The following is a 20,983-nucleotide window of genomic DNA, read 5'->3' as shown; positions in this document are numbered from 1 at the left end:
TGTGGCTCTTACATTAAGCAAGTTCGGCCACCCCCGCAATAGCGATTGTGCGTGATCCTGGCCTTCCTTTCAAAGCGTTCCAGGTAACATCGGTACAGAACTTCTGCAGCCACGGAGAAGTCCCCAAGAAGATTTTAAAAAGTAACCTGGATCACCTGGGGAAATGATAGGTAATGTGCTGGCATGGCTGCTGTTGGCACAGTGCTGTTAAATACTTCTGGGCCCTGTTTTTTTTGAAAAATGGCTTAACTTTACTTGGATTACTCCTAGGTCAAAGTCCACCGGCTCCTCAGAGATCAACAAAAGTTCCAGAGTATAAGTTTTCAGGAATCACTTCCCGTTTCCGGCAGGTGGCACGGGGGAAATGATGTCACAGGAAGTGATGTCACTTCCTGTTTCCGGCGGTGGCATGATGTCACCGGAAGTGACATCGCTGGAAGTGACGTCACTTCCTGTTTCCGGTGGCGTGCACACACGTAGGGGGGCCCACATAAATCTTGGGCCCCGGGCCCCCAAAGCCCTAGCTACGCCCCTGCAGGAGTTGTCCTTGAAAGGGCAGCTGCTGTGAGAGTCCTCTCAGCCCCACCCACCCCACAGGGTATCTGTTGTGGGGGGAGAAGATATAGAAGATTGTAAGCTGCTCTGAGTCTCTGATTCAGAGAGAAGGGTGGGGTATAAATCTGCAGTCTTATGTTTTCCATCTCCTCCTCTCTGCAGCTTAGGAAAACTACTTATGAAAACTATAGTCTTTCTCCATAGTGGGGACCAAAGCCTTTTTATCCTCACAACCATGTGAGGTACGTTAAGCTGAAACTATGTGACTGGTCCAAAATCACTCAGTGAGCTTCTACAACAGAATGGGGATCTAAACCTGAGTCTTGCAGAGCCTATTGTGAGACTCAAATAACTCAACCACACTGGCTTTCATAGGGTGGCTGGTGTTGAATAGTAACAAGTAAACAGGCCTAGTTGAATCATGCATGTCAGGTGGTATCAAATCATTCAGAGGCTGCTGTCAGGCCTTGGGTTGCAAGTCTCCAGCTGGGACTTGGAGATCCCCCAGAATTACAGCTGAACTCCAGATGACAGAGATCTATCTCTCTAGAGAAAATAACTGCTTTAGAGGGTGGACTCTGTGACATTATATCATGATGAGGCCTCTCCCCTCTCCAAACACTGCACTTCTCAGGCGTCACTACAAAATCTCCAGGAACTTCCCAACTTGGAGTTGGCAATTTAAGTCAGGTCTGGCCTCAATGAATCCTCCCTCAAAGGCCAAAATAGGCCTGGAAGAAGTCTTGTCCTCCCCCCTGCCTTTTTAATCACAAAAATCCAAAAATACTGTGGTTGCCTAACAACAGCCACTGTGTGAATCAGGGTTTTGTTTTTTTAAGCTACAGGTGTTTCTTCGATGTTTGAATTTTTAAAAACTTCCCAATGCATTTTTTTTTAGTTTTAGATTTCACATTTTTCTCCAAACCTGGGGGACTTTTCAGGTTTGTAGAAAGATCTGTCTTACCTATTCACAGTTCCAGTCACCAGATTTAAATATTCAAATATTCAAATATTCAAATACACTGCTGGGCAACTCCACCAGAAGGACCACCAACAGATAAATGGAAAGCCTAGTATGATCTGAGCCGCCTAAACTTTTAATATGTTGTAAAGCACCAGTATTTTGTTTTAAATTGTAAATTATTATGTCTTATCATTTTATATCGGAAACTGAGATGCTGGTTTTATTTTGATTGTCTGAGTCTGTTTGGAATGGGCAGGATATAAATGGAAAGTAAATAAATAAAATAAAATATTTGTTGACTAAAGATATCAATCAAATTGATACAAATTTTTCATAGCTTAGTTTAACCTGCCCAATCATTATTGGTCAGATGTTCAAAAGGTATAGATAACACTTTTGTATTGGGCTGGTGTGTGAGGGAACACATTTCTTATTTTTTTTTCTTCTATAAGAAATGAAAGTGTGACAGTAGCACACTGTCAGTAGCATCTATCATTTCTGCTACCTAACAAAGAAGGAAATTGGGTTAGCATATTTTGTTATTAATTATTGTATATTAGACCTTAGTAACTAGATATTTTATCAGTTGTGTATTACAGCATAATTATTTTATGATTAATATCTTCTAAGGGATTCAATTAGGCTTCCTTCAGTTCTTCTTCCTTGTTTGTAATGTGTTCTGGAATTGTATTGGATTGCTATAGATTCTCAGATAAAGCAACTGGGTTTGGAGATTTGCACAGTGAGTTCCTTTGAAATTATTGTGTTAATGTCATTATGCTCAGCTGTGCTGTATTTGGATAGTATAAATATTCTTTTACATGCCTCTTTGTTATCATTTTTGACTCTACCACTGCCTTAATTCCACTAATATCAGTTTTGTCTCTGTTGACTTTCTTTGCAATAACTAAAGGTGATATTATTCACCTACTTTGTATCTTATGTTCGTTTCTTTGAAATAAGTGCTGTAACCAGCAGTAGGCTTCATTTTGTGTGTAAGAAGTTAATGAAACCCCATCTTTTTCTAAACAGTCCTTGCTATCTACAAAAGTAATGTTGTGTGTATGCTTTCCTAATTTTGTTCCAGCATTGTAGATAATAATTCCCTAATGGTAGTGGCCAAATGGAGCACTCCCATTGGCTGACTGGTGTGCCCAACAAACCATTGGCTCATCATGCATCAGTCTCCACTCTGGGTTCCCGTTGTCTGACTTCCCTGTCCCCCACCTACTGCAGACCAGGGAATACTGAATAAACTGCCAAAACAGTCTTACCTCAGAGACAGACACATCTCCAATGCTTCCCTGTGCACTCTCCATCAACTGGCCTCAGAAAGGGTCCTTTTTGGCCTCCCAAAGCATTTCCTCAGAGGCCATGGCAGCCTACTCTTTCCTGTCACTCCCTTCGTCCTCCCCTCAGCCTCAACCCAGGACAGATGAGGATTGAGCCACTGGGGGAAGCTGCTAGCCAGATGCTGTTGCTAGGCAGTAAAGGGAGAGCCCTCAGCTGAATAGAATGTCATACAGTCCACCCTCCAAAGCAGTTATTTTCCCCAGGGGAAGAAAGATCTGTTGTCTGGAGTTCAGTTGTGATCCCAGGAGATCTTTTGGCTCCACTGGAGGTTGGCTACCCTAGGCCTGGTAGCGCACCATCTGGGTGATCTGATGCTCCCTGACTGGCATGACTTTAGGCCAGCATGCTTGCTTCTGTTCAGCATCAGTCCCACTATGATAGCCAATGTGACTTAGCAGTCGCCAATTCCAGGTTGGCAAATTGCTGGAGATTTGAGGAGTGGAGCCTGGAGAGTGGGTTTGAGGAGGGGTGGGACCTCAGATATGTACAAAGCCATAGACTCCACTCTCCAAACCAGCCATTTCCTCCTGTGGAACCATTGTTGCCAATGTCCAGGTGAGAGAAGTTAAACAACTACTATGATGGTAAACAAGGAATATAGTAACCATTAAAAAACTTTCATATATTTTAATGCTCAACATTTTAAAATTTACAAACTTCATGTCATAATAAATTTCCATTCATATATTTCATATTGTAAATTAGGCATACTTCATGTTTTAATAGAGGTCCAATATTAACATTTCCATACTGCAAAAAAAGTCATATTTCATATTGTAAATTAGGCATGCTTCATGTTGTAAAAGAGGTCCAATATTAGCATTTCCATATTGCAAAAAAAAAGTCTATGAGCACCCGGATATAGGCACATTTCATCAGTAGACTTCCTCGGGAGTAATGCCTTTCTATGTTTTTTCAGGAGTAACAACCACTAGTAGTGACCAATGTTCATGATTCTTCTTATCACATCTTTACTCTCAATCACTCCAGAACACTTATGTGTGTACATTTTTCATATAGGAGCTAGAGCCAGTTCAAACTGAAACATTCAACCAGATGCTAAAACCTTCTGGAGTTTGCTGGCCTGCAACCCTCTATAAATATAATAGGCAAGCTGTTCTTTAGATGGCCATTTGCTCTTATTTTCTTAATGATTAATTATATTTTTAATTTTAATGTTGAGCAGTGTGAGGAACAGCCCTCTTATTGAACATCGTAGTTACCAGCTTGGTTGCCAGAGCACCTGGAGAAGTGACTCGCACACATCTGGCCAGAGAGTGTGAGTAAACCTATCCAGAGGCAAAAGGGACTTATGTAGTACAAGCAGCCATAATGCCATGAAAGCACTCTAGACCGGTACAAGAGTGCCTACCAGAAGAACGGATGGCTTTCTGTCATTCCGTATACCAGCCGTGGAGCGGAAGAGACTGCACCACCAGGAGCTATCCAGGCAAACGGTTATGAAGTTCTGACCACGGAATCCACCGTGGAGGGCTAACACCACGCAGCCACCTTCCTACCAGGCTTGACTCCATTCCATCGAAGCGGACGGCTCATGTACACACCAGATGTCACCTTTGGCCTACAAGCAACCTACCCACCCCAGGAGTGGTTAATCGTCCAACCGCCACTTTCTTTGTTTAACGGAACTCTAGACAAAGACTGGTGCCCAGAAGAAGACGAAGACCATCTTCAGCCAGAGCCAAGTTCCTTTGTATATACTGGGTGTTACCTAGGTCACAGTTTGGCTCTCTATTGTCACCCTTTCAGATAAGTTCCCTAATCTTGAGTGTTCCCCACCCAGTAGTCACTTCTATTCTTCTTTCCAACTGTCACTTTGAAGCCTCCCCCTGGTCCGTTTCAACCTGAAAGTTCTCTCAGGTATCCAGGATCCAGGAAAGTCCATTCGTCAAGAGCAAGCACCCAATTAGGTGTCACCAATGAACTTTCTATTGGTTGTCGCAGTAGTCCAGCCCTTATGGTCACTGTAAAACCTCCCTTTTTCATGAGGTCACGCATCAGCTGACCACCTTTCTCCTCCCTCATACCTCCCATCCCCTAAGGGCTCAAGAGAGTCCTTATAATCTGTGGACTAGCTACCCACAGGTGTGCTTCTAGCAGTATCCCAACTTCAGCTGCATAGATCCATCCCTGATTCCTGATCAGTTTTGGGTCCCTTCTCCCACTTCCTCACTTGTCGCCATTGGAGCCTTCCTTGAAGACTACAATAGGTAAATATCACCCTGTTTGTCTACCCATGTGTTCCTCTATCTATCTATCTATCTATCTATCTATCTATCTATCTATCTATCTATCTATCTATCTATCTATCTATCTATCTATCAATCATCTATCCATCCATCCATCCATCCTAGGACTGAATGTGTGATTTTATGAGTATTTTATCTTGTATGGAAGTCTATATTTTTCTTAATAAATTTTAACTGATTTTACTTAATTCTTACGCATTACTTTTCTGGACGGTTAATCTTGTATACACAGGTAAAAGATCCTGAGTGAGCCAGGTGCCCACCTGACTATTCCCGAACCTCGTTTTGAGGGCATTTTGGCTTACAGCAGGCCCTTCTTTTTGCAGCAACTTTAGCTCAAAACACTTAATTGGGAATTCAATACCTCTTCGAATTTACAGTATGCCTAATTTACAATATGAAATATATGAATGGAAATTTATTACGACATGAAGTTGTTTAACTTCTATTGTCTATCCCATTTACTGTGATCCCTTTTTCCTGTTACAATGTCCAGGTGAGTGCTGGAGATTACTCAGTATTGCAACTGCTCTCTAGATGACAGAATCAGCTCCCCTTGAGGTGGGGGGAAGTGAATGCCTTCACTTGGCTGGCAAGGCAACAAAGGTTGGGGAGCACTCATCCAGAGCCTCTTTCTAGAGCCCATTGTATTTTTCTTTACAATAGGCCTTATTCCTAGTATGTATAAATACTTCAGTATGTTTATCTTTGGTTCTCTTTCATGTCTGCTCCATTTCTTGTAAACTTTTGTAGCAATGTCCAGATAATCAGAGCTGTGTGAAGTTGTGATTTGCCATTTCAAATGTTCCACTTTTTTATTTGCCTTTGGCGTCCTTCTTGAACAGAAAGGTGGGATATAAATAGATTAATAAAATTAATATAATGTCTGACAGATATAATGGAGTATGGCTTAGTCGTAGAGCATCTGCTTATTTTATTATCAAAGATGACAACTTTATACTTTATATGAAATATGGCTATTAAATTTTGTATCCAGGGTCTTCAGCAAAGTCCCAAATACAACTATAGTGTCTTATATATATAATTTCTATTTCCCTTGAGAAAAGCAACAAAACAAGGTCCTAAATCATGATATCCTAGCTGTCTGCCAGTAATCTGAAATGACAACGCTATATTGGCAAAGACTATTCCAGTGTACTAATATATCCTCTACCTCAAGGGTGTCGAACCCATTTGTTATGCAGGCTGGATATGACATAAATGAGACTCTGAGGGGCCAGGCCATGCGTATCATAAAATGTAATGCCAGGAGGTAGTGGAGATATAAACTTTACAAAGGATAAAGAGAAACACAATTACAAATATTATTTTTTACTTTAAATACAAATATTCTTAAAATTCTTGTGATTTTTTTTAATGGAACAGTGGGGGAATAGTGGGATTTGGCAATGCAATTAAAAAAATAAAACATCAAGAAAAATCACAAAGATCACAATAGGAACTAAAAATATAAACTGAAAATATAAAATGCTCTGGGTTTAGGAAAACACCAAATGGCTGGGCTTTGCAAGCTTCTCCCCTGCCCCCAAGTCTGCTCAGACTGGCAAGGGCTCTTCAGTGTAACATCTTCCTTTGGCTGTGGGTTCCCAGGTTAGAGTACTCACTAGGTGCCAGTTCTAAGGTCCATTCAGCAGAGACATGCTGACTCAAAGCATCAGCCCTTTATTTGCAAGGTCACACAGCTCCAGGAAGGCCAGCTTCTAACTGGCCATATAAATGCTAAAAAGTGAAACTGAACTCTGCTCCATTAAAATGCATTGCAGCACAGATAAAGCTGCAAGGAAAACATGGAATGGACTTTCCATTAAGGTCTCTGTGCTCAGATAGACTATTCCCAGAAAGTCCATTCTGCATTTTCTTTGCAAGCCCAGAATTGCTTGAGAGCCAGTTTGATGTTGAGCCAGTTTGGTGTAGTAGTTAAGTGTGCGGACTCTTATTTGGGAGAACCGGGTTTGATTCCTCACTCTTCCACTTGCAGCTGCTGGAATGGCCTTGGGTGAGCCATAGCTCTCACAGAGTTGTCCTTGAAAGGTCAGCTTTTGTGAGAGCTGCCTTAGCCCTGCCTACCTCACAGGGTGTCTGTTGTGGGGTGGGGGAAGGTAAAGGAGATTTAGAATATAAGGCAGGATATAAATCCAATATCATCATCTTCTTCTTCTTCCTACTTCAGCCTGTGAAGACAAGGAAGAAGGAGCTGGAAACTTCAGCAGCCTTGGAACCAAAGAGTGAGGACAGGAGGGGGAGGGGGAAGAAAAGAGCCCTGCAGGCCTGATTAAAGCCCTGGGTTTGCCAGTTCTGGCTTGCAGGATGGACATTTGACACCTTTGCTATAAAGACTCCTGTTATCCCTCTATTTTCCTTTTCTTTGCTTGATTATTTACCTCTGCTTTTCTAGGCTGTAGCTCTATCACCATCTGATATTCCTTGAGTATTAGGGAAAGCCATCATTACAGAACCGTTTTCAACTGAAACAAATCCACCAAAGATACATTCCTATTCATTTCTCATCTCCAAATGTTCTGCTTTTCCAAAGTTTTACATCCTGTTTCAATACTGTAAATCTCCAGAAACTGAACCTGAATCAACTGTCTGCTCCAACATCTCATTCTGGTTTTCTGCTTCTTTCACCTGTTTTCTTCACCTGTGATGATCTGCCGCATTCTTTGTGCTAAGCTTCTATTATGCATAAACAGTTCCTCAAGATATACTGCTTTGGGCAAGATTTAAATATTTTATTTTCCACATGAAAAGTGAAGCTTGGAAGTCTGTCAGAGCTTTCTGGCATGCTCATCAATCACACACATTCTTGGTATATCGATCACACACATTCTTAATGTAATGTAATGTAAAATTTTATTTGTATCCCGCCCTCCCCCACCGGGGCAGGCTCAGGGCGGCTCACATATACAAGTGACAGTACTTTTTCCTTGTAGATACATCCCGGTGGGCAGCCATGTTGGTCTGAAGCAGTAGAACAAAGTTGAGTCCAGTAGCACCTTTAAGACCAACAAAGTTTTATTGAGAGCTTACATTCTCAATAAACTTTGTTGGTCTTAAATGTGCTACTGGATTCCACCTTTGTTCCAGTACTTTCCCCTGTTTTTACCAAATGTGCTTGGAGTGATATATATAAATTTCCTTGTCCAGGTATACAGGACTCTGGACTCAAACAGAGGGGAATGAATACTACGTGACTGAATTTGGGACTGAAATGAAAAGTGACAGCTCTAGAGCAGGCTTAGAAAGGAAACACAGGCTATAATAAGCTGAAATGATATTATGTAGTTTATTGAGTAGAACCAGAGTTACAAGCAAGCATTCACAGCAATAGTACGGTGCTTTTCAGCATAAAAATTCCACACAGCCTGTCAATATTGGTACCTGATTCTGGCATCCACTCAGTAGTTACCCCCATAAAGCTGTGCATACCTCATAGAATAGAGAAAGAGAACAAGAAGTGAGCAGAGGCAAAATGGAGACAAAGAAACAGAAAAGGAAGTATTACCAATCTTTTTCTGCATCAGAAAAATCACAAAGGAATCTTCAAGAATGGCAATAACCAGTAAGGCAGGGAAGTCTGAGAAAGCTGGAAGTAGCATTCTGATTGGCATAAGGAGTGCAAGAGCTGCCCTTGCATTCAAAGAAAAGAGGAGTTGTAAAGTAAAAACAAACCTCACTGTCCATTTGAATGAAAAAACTAGTGTTTTGAGAATTTGCAGATACGAAGGTACCCCAGTCTTCACCTTTAGCTCTGATAACTTGTTTGGATCAAAATAGACAATATAATAGCCATGCAGCATTAGATTTGCTTCTTGTGACTCTTCTAAAGGTACTAGATGTCTTAGCTCTTTCCTTTAGCCATAGTTTTAGAGGGCTCGGATTCAATGATGCAGAATGGCTTGTCCAAGCCTCAGATTCCTTTTACCAGGCCATCTCTGTTACTGCATACAGATTTCTGTAAAATCTGGAGAAATATTACAGACCTGGCAAAGATAGTCAAGCCAAGTGCTAACCAAAATTGTAGGGAGTGATGTCAATAAAACAGAGGCACAACTTGACAATACTGTGAAGTCCTCTGTGCCCCTTTGCCAGAACATATATATATATATATATATATATATATATATATATATATATATATATATATATATATATATATATATATTTCCTACTTTTTCCTGTTTCCTATTCTTTTGTCTCATTGCATCCTGGCAAGAATGACGTTGAAGAACAAAGGTTTATTGTCCAAATTGATTTCATTTGCCTCTGATTAGTATGCTTCTGAAATAGGTTATAGTTCTTTAAGTGAACACTATTCACTTCAGGGCTAGGATAACTACCTACATACTGACATTTAAAACTCAAAGTCTGATAGATAATAAGTGTTTTAAACAACTGTGAGGAACTGGTCGGGGTCAGCTTGAGAGGGTGATCACTATAAATTTTCCCCATTCACCTTCCCTCCATCCCTCAGGCACACACAGAAATCCTGTTAGAACTAAAGTAAACTAGACACCAGACAGTTTAAAAGTAAAAAAACAAAGAAATATTGATTGGATTACAAAGGCAAAGGAGAGGGATAAAAATAATATTGATTAGATCTGATCAAATACAACGAATCAGTTGGCAGGCAGATGGTTACTGGAATAATCAATTACTATTCACTAGAGGTTTATCAGGCTGAGATAACATAAAAAATAAATATAACACTGGCAGGCTTTAGAACTATACAATACCCTAGGACAGGCAGGCAATGCCTACTGAGCACTAGAAATGCTTTGCAGTTCAGATGATATAGCCCTCTGCTCTGGCTTCTCAAATCATAAAAATAATAAACTGACAGTCATTCTTTTTCACACACACTGAGAACTCCTGACTGGTGCCAGATTAATTCTCCCACACAGACACACACACTAGCTTCCAGGACTCACACCTCTGAGAGCTAATACCAACCCCTCACTGCTGTATGTCTCAGACACAGCTAGATTCCTTGTCTGAATCTTGGAATTCCCTTCTAGCCAAGTCCTCCCTCCAGAGTGTTTGAGTGATCTCAGTTTATACAAGGAGTCTGCCTAGATGTACTGGCAGAGCTCCCACAGAGAGTTTCCCTCACAGAAGGTGCCTGGTTTTGCCCCCTTCTGACTTCACAATCTCTCTCAGACAGAAGCTCAGCCTAGCTCTGTCTCCATAAGGAACTCAGCCCCACTGGCTGTTCTTAGCTCCTTGTCCAGTTGCGTCACACCACAACTGACCAGCCTAAATCCCAGTCTTCACACTCCAGACTTTCACTGAAGACCTCAAACTAAACCAAAAACCCTGAGGCATTCCCTGCAAGCCTCCTCCAATTTGCTACATTTCGTTTCCATGGCTGCATCCCAGCCAATCGTTGCAAGGCTGTTCCCCATCTTCCAAGCTAACTTGCCTGAGTCCATCACAATAACATTGCATCCTTTCTGATTTTTCTCTTAATCTCTGATTTCTTCATCACAATGGAAGTTTCAATATCTTTGGAGGAGTTAATTTTCTGCCCACAAAGAAGCAGTACTTCAACTCAGGGGTGGAATTCTAGCAGGAGCTCCTTTGCAAATTAGCCACACACCCCTGATATAGCCAATCCTCCAAGAACTTACGAAAAAGAGCCTTGTAAGCTCTTGGAGGATTGGCTACATCAGGGGTGTGTGGCCTAATATGCAAAGGAACTCCTGCTAGAATTCCACCCCTGCTTCAACTGTAAACAACAGCAACTTTGTATCTTTCCCAAGCACCAAGTATTGTCAGGATACAAGGACAAACTGCTTTTCCCATCTGTCAGTGATCGACAAAGTGAGAGAGAAATTTAACAGTTAAATCATGGGAAAATATAAGTGCATTTAAAATAAATACCACACAAGAATTCCACAAGATATGAGGACTCACTTTGTCGTAATGTGTAAAAATGCATTTCTTATCATATCGTTTGTACTCCAGTTTTCTCCCCAGTGGGAAGCCAAAACAACTGTCCCAGGAAGCATGTAAGACTGGGCCGGGAGTGGGTGGGATGAGAGGCCAGGTTCAAATAAGATCTTATCAAAAGAATAATCAATACACTGAGGACCACTACCAGATGTAGACAGATAGGCAAAGTGAAATTAACAATAAAATATTGGAAAGGGAAGGATGAAACATGTAAGTAGGTCCAATTTTAAATGTACAGAGATATAACTAAATTAATTAAAATCTGAAAGGGGTGGAATGTGCTATTAGTACTTGTAGTAATAAATTTGAAGTCTTTGTTCAGATCTGGGGTGAGATAGTATTGAATTTCTTGATAAATCCTAATTTAGCAATTTTGCATTGGATTCTCAGTTCGAAGCTGTTTTTTGTAGGGAACAATGAGAGATTTTTGGGTTGGAGGCTAAGGAGGGCACGGTTGGGGGAGGGACTTCAGTGTCATAGAGTCCACCTTCCAAAGTGGCCATTCTTTCAGATGAACTGATCTCTGTCACCTCAATGTAATCCCAGGAGATCTCCAGTCACCATCTGGAGTTTACCAACCCTAACTGGAGTAGTCTGAGTGTACACTGTAGGCAACAACCATGCTATTTCTGGGTACTATTGTAGCTTTGTCAATCTGTTTCTGTACTTAATTAGATAGTTATTGTAATCCCTAAATGTCTGTTAAAAATACTTGAGATGGAAGTTTCTTTCTGAGGGATTGGAGGGACGGTAGACAATGGATTGTTTGGGATGTTTGGGATGGTAACCGAAAACATGCACATTCTGTGAGTTTCCAGTGGTGCTTTTGTATCCATGATGTAGTTGTATGGTTATTTCCAGGAAATGTACCTGATGTGTTTCACCCCAGTATCAACTGGATCATGGACCACTCTGTGCAACAGATTCATGACTATACTATATATGAACCTGACAAAGATACATAACCTACTAAGTTTCTGCCCTGCCCCCGGCCTGGTGGAATCAGCTTAAAGGGTTGAAACACCTTCCCTATGTAGAAAGGTTAAAACACTTGGGGCTCTTTAGCTTGGAGAAACGTCGACTGTGGGGTGACATGATAGAGGTTTACAAGATAATGCATGGGATGGAGAAAGTAGAGAAAGAAGTACTTTTCTCCCTTTCAATACAAGAACTCATGGGCATTCGATGAAATTGCTGAGCAGTCAGGTTAAAACTGATAAAAGGAAGTACTTCTTCCTTTTGGAATTCACTGCCACAGGAGGTGGAATTCACTGCCACAGGAGGTACAAGCATAGCCAGCTTCAAGAGGGGGTTAGATAAAAATATGGAGCAGAGGTCCATCAGTGGCTATTAGCCACAGTGTGTGTGTGTGTATATATATATATATATTTTTTTTGGTCACTGTGTGACACAGAGTGTTGGACTGGATGGGCCATTGGCCTGATCCAACATGGCTTCTCTAATGTTCCACAGGGCACTGTAGGACCTTTTGCCATTCTGCATGGCCTGTAACACAGAGCTGTTCTGCCACGCCTTTGGTTGAAGCAACGGGTGTCTACCTTAGTTGGCCTCCCTGCTGTAGTCCCCAATGTGTTGGGGCATCTACCTGATTCCATCTACGTGGCCCAAAGAGGTTTTAATGATTTTTATTTATATTAATTGCATAGTGCAATATGTCGTTGACCCTGTCTTGTTATCTGCACTGAGCCCGCTTGTGGGGAGGGTGGAATTTGACCCCCCAGTCAGAATGAAGAGGCAGACACAAGTGATGGGTTTTAAAACTGGGCTGCTTTATTAAACAATTAATTAACTGTAACTGGCAGGGGTGAAAACCTGAACCAGACAAGCCCTGGGGTCAACCCCGGACCCCGCCTTGTCCAAAGGGCGAGCCACCCTGCCCCCAGCACAAGCCCGCCGTATTGTAGCTGAGCAGCCAGGCCTCCAGCCATTCACCACCTGGGCTAGCATCGATCCCCATGGAAAGATCCGCCCAGGTGATGCTCCCTGTGATCTGCATTCCCCGCACTGAGCCGTGTAGCCCATCTGCGGTTCATACAGACCACCGCACCAATGGTGCTAGGCCATAGGTGCTCCCCTGGAAAACCCTGTGGCCAAACCTCCTCCAGCCTGCGACCATAACAAATACCAATAACAAATCCTAACACTACTAGGCAGTACAAGGTAGGCGAAAAACACCCCCACGTGAGCCAATTATGTGGAAGTGAAAAAATTCCTACCTGGCCCCTAATAAGGCGACCAGCATACGCCTGTACTGCCAGAGGGAGGGTGGGCGGGCAGAGAGCCAAAACAAACTGCGTGGCGAAGGGCGGGAGCCGGGGCTTATATAGCCCCAACTCCGCGCCCAAGCAAAGACCCGTATGTCGGGTGATGTTGCTCCTCCCTCCTTCTGAGGGGGCAAAGACAGCCCCCAGCCTGAGCGCCGGCGAGCCGGCTTGGCTGGGGAGGGGCCGAACCTTGCCCCCCCCAGTCGGAATGAAGAGGCAGACACAAGTGTTGGGTTTTAAAACCGGGCCGCTTTATTAAACAATTAATTAACTGTAACTGCAGGGGTAAAAACCTGAACCAGGCAAGCCCTGGGGTCAACCCCGGACCCCGCCTTGTCCAAAGGGCGAGCCACCCTGCCCCCAGCACAAGCCCGCCGTATTCGGGTTGTAGCTGAGCAGCCAGGCCTCCAGCCATTCACCACCTGGGCTAGCATCGATCCCCATGGAAAGATCCGCCCAGGTGAGGCTCCCTGTGATCTGCATTCCCCGCACTGAGCCGTGTAGCCCATCTACGGTTCATACAGACCACCGCACCAACGGTGCTAGGCCATAGGTGCTCCCCTGGAAAACCCTATGGCCAAACCTCCTCCAGCCACCGCCAATGCCAAGCCTCTGCTTAGGCATTAGCGCCCCAACGGATGGCCCAGAGCCAACCGCAAACCCTGCCGTATCTCATCTAAAAAGGCCCGGTTACCCAACTCAGAAAGATGAACACCATCCGGCCGATACAGGTCAGCCTGCTCTACCCGTATGGCCGGATGCGGGAGAAAAATACCCAATCCCCCTTCCATAGCTTTCTGAATGGCCCTATTGGCCTTGCACCTAGCGCGTTCAACACCACCCGGCGAAATGGCATGCCTCCACACCCTATGCAGCAGAATTGCCGACCATACCAGAATAACCCCAGGCCACCTCCGCCGAATTTCGCGGAGGTCAGCCAACGCCTGCTGTGAGAGAGCCTTCCCACACAGCAGCCCCAAGTCGTTCCCTCCCAAATGGACGACTAGGATGTGTGGAGGTGGTGCCTTCTGCTCCCGGAACAACAGGGGCATAATCCCTGGCCAACGCAGCCCCCGATGACCCAGCCACTCCACAGTCGCTCATGCACTGAGGCCAAGCTGGGTGCCCACTGAAGACCGTCTGGCGAAATGGGCAGCCCAGAAAACCATGCTGTGCCTGCAGATGAGAACACGACGTCTCTCACCACGAGCCCCAGCACCTGAAAAGACAAACAACTGTCAGCAGATGATAACAACATTGCAACCCAACAGCGCCCACCACCTGCCCCTTAGGTGACCAGTGGACGCACATAAGTTTTGTAGGCTGCAGACCGCCAACGGCCAATGTGCCGGATGGCAGAGGGCATGTAACCCATTGAAGCAGCTGTGGAGGCTGCCCCAATCCAGAAGGAATGCGTCCCAAATTTGACGCCCTTTAAACCCAGCCTAGCTAGGACCCTGCTTGTCACCGTCCAGAACTGATATTTGGTGAGAGGGGAGCCATCATCATGCCGAAGAAAAGGACCCCCAACGTCACCCCGAAGCTGGACGTAGTGGCGAACAGCCCTGACCGGACATAATTCCTGCAAAGAACACATGCCAATCGTGATGACGGATCTCCTCTGCCTCTGATCAGTCTTGGACCGCCGAATTGTCAGAACAAGCTGACTATGAGTAATTTTAACATCCCCGGACTGCAGCGCCCTCCCAGAAGTATCAGCCTTAGACTGTACTACCAGCTCGCTTACCCGCAAGGCCCCCAAAAAGGCCAACAGCGAGGCAGCGTGAAACAACGCAGCCTCAAAAGGGGAAGAACAAACGCTGGGCCAACCCCCAAACAACCCCTTAAGGACTGACGGGGATATGGGTTGCCTGTCGTCCACTCGCTGGACCCGCTCCCGGGCCCAGCCCTCTAGCATCTTCCTCACCCTAAAATCACCCGTGAACTCAGGAAAACCGTGGGCTTTGCTAACAAAAGCCAATGCCGCAAGTTGGCCCCTAATAGTTTTCAGCCCCAAGCCTCTCTCCTTCTGGTGCACGCAGAACTGCATGATGTGCGCCGCTGGAATCGGCCAACAATCCGGCAGTGCAGCGGCACTCCTGAAATCCCGAAATTGGGTGGACGCTCTAACGTATGCCCTCCTCGTACTAGGGGCTAGCGCCAGCTGAATGGCCCTACCGGCTTCCTTTTCCCAAGATGCCAGAGGTCCGCGGGCATTTTCGCCGGCCATGGATCTGCTTCTGGGGCCAGTTGCCGAAAACGCACCATCTGTTGGCGAGATAGAGCATCCACCACCCCATTGCATACACCCGGTACGTGCCTTGCCAGGAATAAAATATTCAACCGGAGGCAGCGCAGGGTAAAAGACCTAACCAAATTCATCACCAACACTGACTTAGAGGTCAGAGAATTGATAACATGTACTACCGCCATGTTATCGCACCAGAAAAGGACCGAATGGTTGGCAAGCTGCTCCCCCCAAAGCCAAACAGCCACCAAAATGGGGAAAAATTCCAAGAATGTCAGGTCTCTACAGAGCCCGCTGTCCAACCATTCCGCGGGCCATTGCTCTACGCACCAATGTCCCCTAAAATATACACCGAACCCGCTGGCTCCGGACGCATCTGAAGAGATCTGAAGCTCAGCTTCAATCTTCAGGTCCTCCCTCCAGAAAGAAACACCATTGAAAAACTCCCAAAAACTCCTCCCAGACCTCCAAGTCCGCTCGCATTCCCGCGGTAACGCGGGCCCGGTGATCGGGGGGGCGCAACCGGCCCATAGCGTCACACAGGCGCCTCAAAAATGCCCTGCCCGGGGCCACCACTTTGCAAGCAAAGTTAAGGTGGCCCACAACCTCCTGCAATTCCAACAGCGAAACCTTCCGCTGTCCCCTCAAGGTGGCCAACCGGACCTTAAGGTCGGCGACCTTGTTCTCCATCAAATGTGAGGTCTGCTGCAGAGTGTCCAGCTCGATGCCCAAAAAGGTGAGCACCGTGCTGGGTCCCTCGGTCTTTTCATGTGCCAACGGCACCCCGAGTTCGAGGGCTAACTCCTGAAAGGAGGTCAACAACCTGGCGCATTGTTCTGACCCCGCTGGGCCGACGAAAAGATAGTCGTCCAGGTAATGCGCCGTATCACTAATCCCAGTCCAGTCCCTGAGCGCCCATTCCAAGAAGGAACTGAAGCGCTCGAACGCAGCACAGGATATCGAACAACCCATCGGCAACGCCCGATCCATATAGAATTTCCCTTCAAAGGAAAAACCCAATAATTCAAAATTCTCGGGGTGGACAGGCAAGAGGCGAAATGCTGACTTGATGTCACATTTCGCCATCTCGGCCCCCACCCCGCAACCCCGTACTACTTTGACCGCCTGGTCAAAAGAAGTATAGCGCACAGAGCATAGCTCCTTGGGGATGGCGTCATTCACCGATGCCCCCTTGGGGTAAGACAGGTGGTGGATAATACGATATTCACCGGCTGCCTTCTTGGGTACCACCCCCAAAGGGGATACCCTCAGCGTGGGGACCGGCGGTGCATCGAAAGGTACAAGGACCCTACCTTCCTGACATTCTTTAGCTATTTTTGCCCAGACCACGTGCTCGAGCCCAACAACCGAACGTAGATTAGGAGCTAAGAAGGGGGCCCTAGTCCCCTGATATGGAATTCGGAACCCCGAGGTAAAACCGTCCCGTAGGTATCGGCCGTCCGCCTCACACGGGTATGTACTCAACAACCTATTGAGTGCCGTCAGGCAGATGGGGCTGGGCCCCTTTTCCAGGGGGCTGCTGACCGCCGCCACTGCCACCGGGGCGCTTACTGCCCGCTCTGGGCTTAGATCTGCTACAGGCAGAGAGTGCGTGAGCCCCGCTGCAGAGTGGACACTCGTGTCGAAACTTACAGGGTTTCCTGGGGCACACACCCTTAGATGCGAACTCCCAACATAACAGCCGGGTTTGAACCGGCTGGCCCGCGGTAACGCGAGCCCCTGTAGAAGACTGTTGTTGTTGCAACTTCTGCACTAAATGGCCACTGTCGGACCTGTCTCCGGCGTTTGGTTTTGCCGGGGACATCAACTGCAGCCACAGCTGCTGGTTTATTTGGTCCCAGGGCATCCCCGGGTTGACGGCGGCCCTCATACGGAAGGCCTCGTCGTATTGCAGCCATGCTGCACCGACGAAGTCCGTATACGCCCGATAGACAATGTCTATATACTGGAAAAGGGCTGCCGCCCGAGCCGGCTGCGCTCTAGCAATGACCCCAGCGTAGATCAAAAATCCGGGCAACGAATTTGCCCAGGACCTATCGACCTTCCTGCGCTTCAATTTCTCCTTCTCCTTGTCATCAAGCTCGTCTTTACTTTTCTTTTCGAGCTCTCTGAAAAGGAGGCTGAAAACGTCCACATACTCCTCGCGGAGAATTTTCTCACGTGTAGCAGCTGTCAAATGATCCCCCAAAGGCAAAGAGGTATCGCCATAAGGGAGGATGTGGAAAGGAATGCTAGCATAAGGATTGGGGGGGGGTAGAACCACCCACTACCCTGGGCCACTGGCCATGCCCCCTGAAATTGGGCAAACTGCTGACCGCCCCAAGGCAAAATGCCAGGGGTGGACGGAGAGGCAGGGGCAGCAGGCGGCGCCACAGCGCACGCCTGCTGGCCCACTGGGGAAAAGACTGAACTGGCAAGCGGGCTTGCTCCATGAAAACCCCAAGCCCACGGCTGGACAGGACCCGACTGCTCCACAACTCCCACCTGCCCAGCACCCCATGCCACCCCTCCCGCCACCGGCGGGGGGGGAGGAAGTTGAATGGGACCCCACGGCCACCCTTGAAGTGGCGGAAGAGGGGGCTTACCACCGTCACCCGGGAAGACACCCGCGCCTCCAGGGGTCTGCTGCACACCGCTACCAGATGCACCGCTGCCCATTGCCGCACCCGATGGGCCTTCCTCCGGATCCTCCTCCTGGTCCAGTTCCAGCAGTGATTCAGGCTCAGATGGCCCACCCTGCAATGCAGATAGACGTGCGAGCACTTCTGACTCAAAAGTCAGCCGTGCTGACCGGCCGGAGGCACGGCGACGCCCTTCCCAAATGGGGGCGCCCCTGGCTACTCTGTCCTGTTCCAAGGCATCCAGCTGACTCATAATGGCAAGCCTTACCCGCTCCCCTTGCCCAGGTTCCTCAGCGGGAGTCCCCTGCTGACCCCGCCCGCACGGTGGGTGGGCGGGCTGCTTGCCCTTGGACTTGCCCTGCCCCTTTTTAGGCGCCATCTTATATGCTTCTATAAGCACAGGCTGCAAAATAGCAGTGTCTGCTGCCCCCAGTCACTCAAAGATTCCCTCTGCGCTCCCCCACCACCAGATGGTGTGGTGGTAGGAAGGTTACAGTAAAGGAGTGTCCCCCAGACACCCAATCCGAAGGCCAAAGGCCCAGCCCGGCCCCAAAGCAGCTGCCCTAGGGACCACAGGCACCCTGCACCCAAAGGGGAAGGGAGGGGGGTGACTGGAAAAACGAGCCCCAGCACAACGTTGCCTCCAGCAACCAGGGAAGGTAGGCTCAGGCTGCCCAGCCTGAGGGGGGGGGGGGTTAGGTAATTATCTGCCCCCACCAGGTTCCCTCCAAGCCAGACCCACACCAAGGGAGCAGCTCAGCTTCCAATGGGCCCAAAATGGCTGCAGCCCACTCTAACGACGCCCTATGCCCTCAATGAAAAGGCAAATGCTTTAAACTGGCCCCCCACTTGCGAACCGCCCGCTGAAAGGGGCCGCTGCGCGCTTCCCTCGGCTCCAAGGGGAAAGAGAGAGTGGCAGCAGCTCACTGCCCCCTGAAATTGCCACCCTAAAACCGGCCCCTAAGAGCCCAGGGGCCAGGGGTATGCTGGTGGCCGCCGCGCTCGCTTTGCCTGCTCCGGCCTCCCGGCCGCTAACCACCCCAGGCAACACAGTTGAAAGACAAAAGGATGCTCAGCCTCACCAGCGCCGAATAGCCGCCGCACGCGTCCTCGCTGAGCGCAAAGGAGCCGCCGCACGCGCTCAACGCAGTCCCTCGCCGCGATCAGGCCTCGTCCGCACCGCGACCCGCACGTGGCTCTCGTTCAGAGAGCCAAAACAAACTGCGTGGTGAAGGGCGGGAGCCAGGGCTTATATAGCCCCAACTCCGCGCCCAAGCAAAGACCCGTATGTCGGGTGACGTTGCTCCTCCCTCCTTCCGAGGGGGCAAAGACGGCCCCCAGCCTGAGCGCCGGCGAGCCGGCTTGGCTGGGGAAGGGCCGAACCAAAAGTTTGAACAAATATAAATAAATAAATGTCTGTGACTTAGCAATACAGATCCACTGAAATGTGTTGAGTCAGACTTCAATTAACCTTTCTGAAGTTCAGTAGCAACATTATTAGTCTGAACTTTTTACTTTTTCATAGTGCTGTTGGTAGCTTTACCTCATTTTTTTGCAGGGACAGCATACAGTACAATAAAAATTTGGAAAACTTGGAGGTCAGTCATGGGAGGTGTTGTGAAGGAGCAGCATGGACTGCTTAATGATGGAATGAGAGGCCACGTTCAAATAAGATCCTATCAAAAGAATAATCAATACACTGAGGACCACTACCAGTTGTAGACAGATAGGCAAAGTGAAATTAACAATAAAATATTTGGTCACTAATGGTCTGGAATAAAAACTGCATTTAGAGAACTATAGAGTTTTCAGATTGTGTGGAAAGGTGTTTTATTTTCTTGTATTAACCAATAAGGTCTTAAATTATATGACATGTTTATATTTCAGATGAAACAAATAGGCAATGATGGCTACCACCCCACCTCTGTAGCAGAGTGGCTAGATTCCCTGGAACTGGGTGACTACATCAAACCCTTTCTGATAAATGGTTATACGTCGATGGACCTTGTGAAAAAAATCTGGGATGTTGAATTAATTAATGTAAGTTAATCCATTTATGCATTTTATAAACATCTCAGTCAGTGTTAATCCTAAAATAGGGCGAAGTGAAATAAAGGGGTTTCATAAACTGTAACGATTTTAATGTGCCTAATTTATGTTTGCTGGAAGAATATTAATACTCAAATGTGACATCTCCATAAGGTAAACATGTGGGAATTTTCCTAATGAAATAGTTCCATGTGCCTTAGGCCTCTAACAAGCATAATAATATGGACATACTTTTAGTCTCCTCATTTGAAAGCTACTTGTTGCCTTTTAAAAAGAAAAGTAGAGAAAACTAAAGCACAACCCAAATCTTTCAACATATTTAATATTTGCATACTGTATTGAATAGTGTATCACCTTGATTTTTCTTTGTATGCCTCAAATAAATTTCAGAATGTTCTTAATATGTAGTTAATATAGCCCCCACTTTATATCTTTCCAAAATTACACAGTTAATAATTTTCACAAGTGCAAACCCATAGTTTATGAAATACTCAAATGGAAGAATTCTTGTATTTTCACTTAGACAAAAAAAGTATGTCAAATAATATTCATCTCAGGGCCATGAATATATTCATGAACAGATTTTCCCAGCACTTTCTCCAATTGCAGCTGAAGGAAGTGTCATTCAGAACCCTTTCAAG

At 46.3% G+C, this 20,983-nt stretch overlaps 1 protein-coding gene across 3 annotated transcripts in view; it reads left to right on the top strand.

The window, feature by feature from the left end:
- ANKS1B (ankyrin repeat and sterile alpha motif domain containing 1B) overlaps positions 1–20,983 on the top strand; it is an 831,045-nt gene that overhangs the window by 547,291 nt on the left and 262,771 nt on the right. For all 3 annotated transcript variants that reach the window (XM_060245226.1, XM_060245232.1, XM_060245234.1), the window contains one exon: positions 20,181–20,333. In XM_060245226.1, the coding sequence (XP_060101209.1) occupies positions 20,181–20,333 (153 nt within the window). The remainder of the gene's footprint in view (positions 1–20,180; positions 20,334–20,983) is intronic.

Source organism: Heteronotia binoei, chromosome 8 (assembly GCF_032191835.1).
Source record: "Heteronotia binoei isolate CCM8104 ecotype False Entrance Well chromosome 8, APGP_CSIRO_Hbin_v1, whole genome shotgun sequence".
Lineage (NCBI taxonomy): Eukaryota > Metazoa > Chordata > Lepidosauria > Squamata > Gekkonidae > Heteronotia > Heteronotia binoei.
Note: the sequence above shows the minus strand (reverse complement) of the source record. Positions and strands in the feature narration are given on the sequence as shown.